This window comes from Pyrus communis, chromosome 17, assembly GCF_041283825.1.
Source record: "Pyrus communis isolate YQ-2024b chromosome 17, ASM4128382v1, whole genome shotgun sequence".
In the NCBI taxonomy this organism is placed as follows: domain Eukaryota; kingdom Viridiplantae; phylum Streptophyta; class Magnoliopsida; order Rosales; family Rosaceae; genus Pyrus; species Pyrus communis.
Genome location: NC_142581.1, coordinates 19,256,444 through 19,265,066, shown reverse-complemented (window position 1 = coordinate 19,265,066; position 8,623 = coordinate 19,256,444). Strand labels below are relative to the sequence as shown.

Below are 8,623 nucleotides of genomic sequence, written 5' to 3'. Positions count from 1 at the left end.
TGTGACAAAAAAATTTGGACTCATGACTCTAAACAAGTGGAGCACACGGATTAGCGCTTACCATGCTCGTCTATGTTTTGTTAATATTCCTATCATGAATGATTGTAAAAGATGAATATATGTGTGAGCGAACTGATCCTAGAATATCATCTCTACTTAAACAAATAAAGTAGAATTGCATATTCGAACCCAATCATGAATTAATAATCAAATCATTTGTAACTACCTTATTTAATTTGTTAATTTAGTCTTTTTAGTATTACCCGTAAACGAGTGTCTTTGGTACTAAAAAGACAAAATTTATTGGGTGCTGTGCTAAACAAAGCTTGTGTAAACTAACTTTATTAACACCAATGCAATGCAAAGCACTAGGCTGTAGGCAAATAGGGCAGTGACTTTGGGAGCAAGAATGTCATTTTCTATCAAATATTGAGGGGATGTTTGGGGTTGTGTGCTAACGAGGCTGGACAACATTTGGTGTTGCTGGGAGAGGGAAGGTCAGCACAGCACAGCACGCTTTGCTTCCTGAGTTGAACAACCTCCTCCTCCTGTTACTACGTTGTGTTTTTAGAGAGAGGGGCTGTGGTTGCGTGCGTTTGCTCTAATTTCTGTTTTCTGTTTTGGGGTTCTATTTTTTGGGGGGGGGGGGGAAGGGAATCTCTCTGCCCATCTCATCTTTTTTCACTTTTGTTTCCATCTCTATTTATAAAAATCTCTCACAGCAACTACTCATACACCCCACGAGTCCCAAAAGTAGAGAGAGAGAGAAGGAAAAAAGAAAAGAAGAGAAAGAACCCACTGAAGCCTACATCAAAATTTAAAGAGAAAAAAACCCAGTAGACATCAATCCCCGCCCTATTTTAGCCTCCCTGTCCCTTTTGTGCTTTGAGTTTGGTTGTTCTTCTCCTTATTTTCTCTTCCCTTGTGAGGTTTTGGGTTTTCCTTTGTGTTTGTTTCTTCCAGATCTTTTGATATCAAAGGTGTGTGATACCAAGTGGGCAATTCGAGCACATGAGGATGTTGGCCTTCAAAGTTTAGAGCTTTGTCTAATGGCTTTTATAAGGTAAAACCCCTTTCTCCCTTTCTCTTCCATTTTTCCTTGTTCTTATCAAAGTGGTTTCTATTTTATCCCAAGCTTGTTAACTTCCCCTTGTTCCATTTCTCAGTGCAGTTCCTTCAATTTGTACTTCTGGTGTGTGAAAAGTACAAGGGAAAGTAGAAAGATTTGAATTTTTCACTAGGGTCATCACAAAACAGAGTATTTACATATGGTCACCGAGATGGAGGGATGTACAAGGAAGGAGGAGGAGGCATGTCCCCAGCTCCTAGATTTAATTCCTAGACAGAGAGACTGGCTTATGAACAGAGATATTGAAGGCAGCAGCCATGGAAGCTCCTCCTCAGAGGAGAAGAAGCTTGAGCTCAGGCTTGGCCCTCCATGCCAAGACTGGTCAATGGAAAGAGAAAGAGATGAGAAGTCTCAGTCCCTTCTCTCTCTTGGGTACTTTTCTTCCCCCATGTTCTCCAACCAAACCCAGAAACTTATTTCTTCTTACCAGCAGCAGGCAAAAGTTGGATCTTTTGTTCACCTGCCTGTCAACTCCAACAAACCGTCACAGCCCTGTTGCAGTAAAGTGGTAGACTTGCAGAATGCAGAAAGGAAAGGGTTTTCACCAGCCCCTGCAGACACAGCTGTGCTCCCCAACACCTCTCAGAAAAGGTAATCCAGCCTTTTCTACTTTCCTGTGTAATATTGTTATTATTATTTTTTTCAGACAGGATATTCACTCACAGGTTCTCACTGCTAGGAGCTAGACTAGGCAAAGTTGTGGTCCATGCATAATATTTCTATTTTTTTTTAAATTATTTATTTCATTTTTGTTGAAGTTTCAAATTATTTTCCTTTTTCTGTAGTCTTTCCTGTGAGACAGTTTGCTTTTTTTTTCTGTTTATTCATAATCAAGCTTGTTTTTCTTTTAGGGTCTGTCCAAGCATACCGTCTGTTCTTCCATTTTCATCCAAGTTTTTGGCTTTTCTGTCGTTGTTTCTTGCCAAATCTACTTCAATAACGCCTAGATATTATCTCTTACATTATTATTTAGTTCTTAATGTCTTTTGTAGAATTTATGTATAAGAATTTTGTTATGAATTAATATATGAAAACTTAATTTGTGCTAATTATTTCTCTTTTGATATCCTAAAAAAAAAAAAAATTACAGAACTGCTCCTGCTTCGGTTGTGGGTTGGCCTCCAGTTCGATCATTTAGGAAAAATCTTGCAAGCAACAACTCATCGAAACCTGCGGTTGAATCCGAAAATGTTGTCCAAAACAAAGTTCCTAGTGGTAAACCAGTTGAAACCAGCAGACAGGGTCTGTTTGTGAAAATTAACATGGATGGAGTTCCCATCGGAAGAAAAGTGGACCTCAGTGCCCATGACAGCTACCAAAAGCTCTCCTCCGCTGTCGATCAACTCTTCCGTGACCTTCTCGCAGGTAAATCTCATAATTAATCTTGACTAATTAATTATTATTGTAGCCACATTGTTAATTTACTGTTTAAAACTTATTCCTAGTATTTTTAATTAGTTAGAGAGAGTATGATTTGGGTAAGTGTATACTTCATATGGTCAAAATTCATTTTACCAACACGAATTTTATAATGCTTTGGTTTTTACCACGATTTGTTTTGATGGGGTATTCGGATTCTTTTTCATGAAAATACATCCTATTTATTTATACACAATCTTGTTTGTCGTTTGTGCGCTCTTATCTTTAGCTCAAAGAGATTCCTGTGCTGGTGGAACCAAGAACAAGAAAGGGGAAGAGAAAGAAATCACAGGTTTATTGGATGGAAGTGGAGAATATACTTTAGTTTATGAAGATAATGAAGGAGACAGGATGCTCGTTGGGGATGTCCCATGGCAGTAAGCATCTTATCATCTCTGTGAATCTGATGCAAATTTAGATTATTTTCTTTCACTTCCTCATGTATATTATATTCCAACACTTGCTGATATGATTTCAGTTTTAATCTCACCATTTTATTAAATCATGCAGAATTAGATTCCTTGATCTTTAAACAATATATGCTTCTCTTTTTTATCCATAAAAATCAGCGTACTGTTTTCGTTCGTTGTTTCTTAATGTAATGATTCCCGCAACTCCATACAACGGCATCATATCGTGTCATTTTGCGCCTGAAATTTGTAATATTGTCTCCTGCCGTAAGCGGCATTAAACAATGTTGTGTAATTTGCTCGGATCTTCGATTTGCAGGATGTTTGTGTCGACTGTGAAGAGGCTGCGTGTGCTCAAGAGCTCTGAACTGTCTGCACTTCGTCGTATGTTCGATGTTAATTCATTATATAAACTCAACTTGGTCTTTATTAATTAAATTAGCATTTGGTTGTGCATCCGTGTAGTGATTATGATTAAACTAATGGTGATTTGTTTTCAGTTCGTAGCAGCAAGCAAGATAAGATGCCACTTTGACTCTGCATTCAACTGAAGAAAGAGGAATTTTAATCTCAAGAATCCACCATTGAAGTTTGTATTTTGCAGTAGACTTGTTTTGTGTGACTTATCTGAAATTTTGCTTCAGTAATTTCTGTCGAGAAAAGGAAGGAAATTAAAAGAGTCAGGTAGGGACCCAAGTGGCGTGCGGAGATGTATGGGTTTGTGTTTGGGCTGAAAATCCTATCTATGCCTCTCGGCTCTTGTAGAAAAAAGGGAAGCAAAGAATGTGCTTTGGGTGGCACATCACTTTGCCATATTGTGCATTCTGGTCATTGTGTTACGCTGATTTAACTGAATGTCACTTTATTTACTCTTATCATGGATTTTAGCAATAATGTCACGTTGATTCAACCGATTACAAGTCGAATTCACGATGCGTAATTGTATTACTTGGTCAAGAACATTATGCCAAACCGCTTGCGGACGTACCTAATTCCTACAACCGAAACTGTCCCATCTCATGGCAAAGAGATGACTTAGAGAAGGGTGATTTTGTTTGTTTCTTTCTTTTCCTTAAAAAGTCAATTACGAAGTTTGACTGCAAGCAAAGGTTGATTAGAAAGTCATAAACATCTAATTTTAAACAAATGTTGAAAGTTATGCTTTAAAACATATTAAGGAAAGTAGGGCTTGAAATCTGGCCAAAACAGAAAGACAAAGAAGTAAAAAGTAAAGGAGACTAAGATCCCATGTAGGGAGTAATCATAGGAGTTGAAGATGATCATGTAATTTCGGACGAGTTTTGAGCTGGGACTTCTTGCCACGTAGAGGTATAGAACTTGTACTGGCCAGTCGTTTAATAACTTGTTAGATTTGTGTTACGCTCAAAGTTCAACAACTCTTGAGTTCAAGTGACATCAAATTATAATAATAATTATCAAAATTGTTATCAAAATATAACATGTGCTACAATAATTATTCTTAATTTTACTTATCCCTCAACCTAGCACGTAACATGACAAGTTTTTTTTAGTAGGTTGGGTGTAGACCTTACGCCCTTAGGTGTATTCAGTGGTACATGGCAATAAAAAAATGCCGTATTGATCTGCTAAGTAAGAATGGTGCTAGGTAGACTAAATTTGAAAACTAAATGATGTGTTACCAATAAAAAATAACCACATTAATCAACACTTAAGTAATAATCCAATCATAAACTTTTATGTCATTTAATTTATAGAATTTAGTTTATATAGTTAGTCTCTCTAACATTACTCGCTAACTAATCAATCTCCTACAAAACTAGAAGAATGATGGGCTGTAAAGCTTGCTCCACTTTCTCCTTTTTGATTCCATTTGGAGAGGTTGCCAAATTGTACACTATTCATTGTATTCAAAGGGGGTTTTTTCGCTTAGGCTTTGGGTTGGGATAAAGTAGAAACAGATACCTTTTGAGTTCAAAAGCAGTAGACCGAAAAATCCCCCGAGTCCTCACCGGACCTTTGATGTGATGCCCCTACACCTCAACACTATCCATTGGGTCCCTAAATGTGTATACATCTTCTGCACATTGAGTTGCGCTATCATCAGAAGCGAACACATGTTTAAATCTAGTGCCTCAGCTGTCCCAAATCAACTATACAAGCGTGAACGAGTAAGCGTATCGCATTCTTCTTGAAATATCGAGAACCATATTTGAAGAGTAAGATAGTGATGGCCATTAATGCAGCTTAATTGTAGGGTTAGATTCGTTTGGACATTTTCAGGGTTGTGTCCTAATCAACGTGTGGGTGCATAAGAAAAACTGTCTAGAGGGTGAAAAGGAATATGGAGTTTTGGGGAGGATTGAAGGGTCTTTGTCTGTAGTTGAGAACTGCCTAACTTTGGGCGAAAAATGAGACTGCCCTTTATTCCAAAGGAATTCATATTGTGGTCTTTGCTTTTGAGTTTAGGGAGAGGATAATGTCCCTATAGTCCACTTTATGTACAATATTTTGCAAGTCACTTTACACAAATCCAAAACTTTGCATGCTTATTTCATGTATCAAATTCATGTCGTTCATGCATGTGTATGTGTGGTTTTCAATGACCATACATAGAAATTTTGTTGATCTGAAATCTTTTAGTTCAAGCAAACTCCTAGTGAAAATAAATGATTGTTTTTAGAATTATTTACATATTGTGCAGCTAAATGCTTATTCTTTGGCTTTTTCTATTTTTTGAGAGATTTGGGCAAAGCCGTATATAATTGACAGCATAATTAGGTATCTCATTCGTCATTCGTAAAATTATAAGAGTCAAATCTGGGAACTCTCACTTACAACTGTAGAAGAATACTATAGTATAATAATGGTTACATGATTCTCGACCCCAAAAAAGAAAGGAGTTTGACAAACAATAAAATAATGATTTTTTATTTGAGTATGGTTGGACGTAATATCTGTAGGGCTGTTTGATGCCTGGGCTTATTCTTTCTGGGCTTTGTAGAAAGTTTGATGCCTGGGCTTATTCTTTCTTTTTGCCGTTAGATTTGATCACAGCAGTTGGATTATAATTAAAAAAAAAAAAGTTTGAAATATGACAGTTTGGTGTAGGGGTGGTGCGGTGCAGTTTGGTGTGGTTTCGAGTGAAACCGTAACCGAAACCTAAACTTTTTACAGTGCGGTTGTGAAGCAAAAATCGAAATGAAATCAAACTGTTTGATTCGGTTCGGTGCAATTTCAAACAGTTTCGGTTCGGTTTTTTGAGAAAAAAAAAATTACAATTTTAAATTTTCACCTATTTACGCATAAGACGATCTCATTTTCCTTGTACATTAATCAATGAACCTGTAGCAAAACTGTAGTGAAAAACAGCAGCAAAAGCAAAACTACGGTAAAAAAAGCAACAAACCTGCAGCAAAAAAGTTCACCAACAAAAAAACAAAGGAAGTCAGAGATAGAGAGATTTGTCTGACCATATGCAACAGTAGCACCAATCTACACAAGGTTCTAAAAAACGCTAGGCACTAGTCGGACGGCGAACTAGTGCCTAGGCGGGCGCTTAGGCGCTCTAGGCGGATTTAGGTTAATTTCTTATATATCTTGTAAATAAATGCATATTAACACATAAAAAATTATACTTATATGAAATCCATGGATAACATAATAAAAGAATGATAAAATACAAAAATAGTATCCAACAAGTCTAAAATTTAAAAACACATTAAGCATATATGCCATATAATTTAAGACATTTTGAATGATTATATCAAATTTCTAAAAAATAAAAGTAAAAATCTGAAGTAATGGGTTGGGTGGTTAATAATAAAACTACTAGAAAGCCATGCCAGTTATCCCTTAATGAAACCACGCCCATTGGTATCATCCCCGAAATCCTCTCTCTTTTATTTATGATTTTATTGTGTCCTGCTTTGAACTTTGGAGCCAAAACCGGTCAGAGCATGAGTCTTTTATTTATGATTTTAACTGGCTTGGTGACACTTTTAACTTTGGAGCACCAAAACCGATCAGAGCATGCATCCTTCCCCATTTCATATCAACCGGTCCTATCTCTCTCTCACCTCTCACACATCTTTTCTCTTTCCCTCTGACACACACACACACACACCCCACCCTCACGTCACTTTCTCACTCTCTCTCTAAACCTACACACTCAACCACCAATTCTTATCATCACTCAAACATCACCATCATTTTTGTTTTTGAAAACCGATTCTCTCTTCTCTCTCTCTCTTTCTTTTCGAACTCTCAGCCTTCTCTTAAAACCATCTTTTCCTTTGAAGATTACAGCTCGCTCTCTCTCTCTCTCTCTCTCTCTCAAACTCTCTGCCTTCTTTCTAAACCACCATAGCCAAAGAGAGCTCCAGTCACCATCACCACAAATTCCAATTAAATCGAGACCCCAAACCACCAAATACAAGACCTGCGCAACCTGGGGATCCCTATGGTACCTTTGCATGTTAAATTCTGTGATGGAAAGTAGGAGAATCCAAGCAGGGGTTCTCGGTGAGAGTTGCTCTAATGGAATCGAGCTACAACCTTTGAAAATTGAGCTTTTGGCGTGGAGCTCTAGCAAGGGACCCGTCGAACTTGGGGTCCCATGAGCTCGAATTAGTCCCGTTAGAAACTCAAGTAGCTTAACCCATGCTTTGCATGTTACTTTCAAGTTTAAATTCGAGTTTGCGATTTTGGGTTTCTATTTGGAATTTCTTCCCACGAAACCATTTCACTCCGTTTAGATAACCGCCTAAATCACCCAGGCCACCTAAGAGCGCCTAGGTGGGCGCCTAACAGCTCCCCGATTTTTAACGATTCGGACCTAATTGCATCGGCACACCTCCGCCTAGTGCCTAGGCGACTGCCTAGGCCGATTTTTAGAACACTGAATCTACCACACACAAGCATTAAAGAAAGTATACATGTATACATCTTTTATACTGCACAATTTGTTTAAGTTATATATCAAGATAAGCACTGTTATGAAGCACATTTCTCAAGCGAAAGAATGTTGCTAATTACAGGTATGCTGCATTAATCAGGTTCAAGCTTCTAGCACATCTATGAACTATGTGCCTTTTTAGATCGAGTTGTGATCAAGGGTTGGAATTAGTAATTCTACTACAATATGAGTACTATTGATTGCACAGCTTCTTGTGTGTGGCCAGATAGATGAACATGAGTTTTGAGGGAGAGAGAGAGAGACGTATGAACTTGAATAAAGGTGCAAAATTGGATGGCATTCTATTCTAGTATAGTTGAGTCCATACTATAAATGTATGAACTCTAATAAAGAACCAATTAGAACATAACATTCAATATATGGTGCGGTTTCGGTTTCGATGTAGTTTTGAAAATCCAAAATCGAAACCAAACCGTTTTCTTAGTCGTGGTTCGGTTTCAAAACTGCAACATTTTCAAAACCGTAAAATTGAACTGTTTGGTACGGTTCGATTTGATTCTTGTTTCTGTGACATCCCACATCGCCTAAGGGAATGATCCTTATATGTATATTCTCATCCTTACCTAGCACGAGGCCTTTTGGGAGCTCACTGGCTTCGAGTTCCATGGGAACTCCGAAGTTAAGCGAGTAGCGCGCGAGAGCATTCCCAGGATGGGTGACCCATCAGGAAGTTCTCATGTGAGTTCCCATAAACAAAACCGTGAGGGC

The 8,623-nt window shown here is 37.8% G+C and overlaps 1 protein-coding gene across 2 annotated transcripts; it reads left to right on the top strand.

Moving 5' to 3' along the window:
• Positions 1–347: 347 nt before the first annotated feature.
• On the top strand, positions 348–3,833 carry LOC137707828 (auxin-responsive protein IAA26). 2 transcript variants are annotated; one of them, XM_068446751.2, is made up of 6 exons: positions 348–1,063; positions 1,167–1,720; positions 2,220–2,494; positions 2,778–2,925; positions 3,278–3,342; positions 3,459–3,833. In XM_068446751.2, exons 2-6 carry the CDS (start codon positions 1,269–1,271, stop codon positions 3,491–3,493), a joined length of 975 nt encoding a protein of 324 aa, XP_068302852.1. In that variant the 5' UTR covers positions 348–1,063; positions 1,167–1,268; the 3' UTR covers positions 3,494–3,833. The 2 variants fall into 2 exon arrangements, with proteins under 2 accessions (XP_068302852.1, XP_068302853.1); XM_068446752.2 differs by having other exon boundaries at positions 353–1,063; positions 1,172–1,720.
• Positions 3,834–8,623: the final 4,790 nt, after the last annotated feature.

Excerpts from the sequence above, each read along its gene's own strand:
- LOC137707828 (XM_068446751.2), top strand. The coding sequence starts at position 1,269 with ATGGTCACCGAGATGGAGGGATGTACAAGGAAGGAGGAGGAGGCATGT. Across the intron at positions 2,926-3,277 it reads GTTGGGGATGTCCCATGGCA|GATGTTTGTGTCGACTGTGA; the intron begins GTAAGCATCTTA and ends TTCGATTTGCAG. Across the intron at positions 3,343-3,458 it reads TGAACTGTCTGCACTTCGTC|TTCGTAGCAGCAAGCAAGAT; the intron begins GTATGTTCGATG and ends ATTTGTTTTCAG.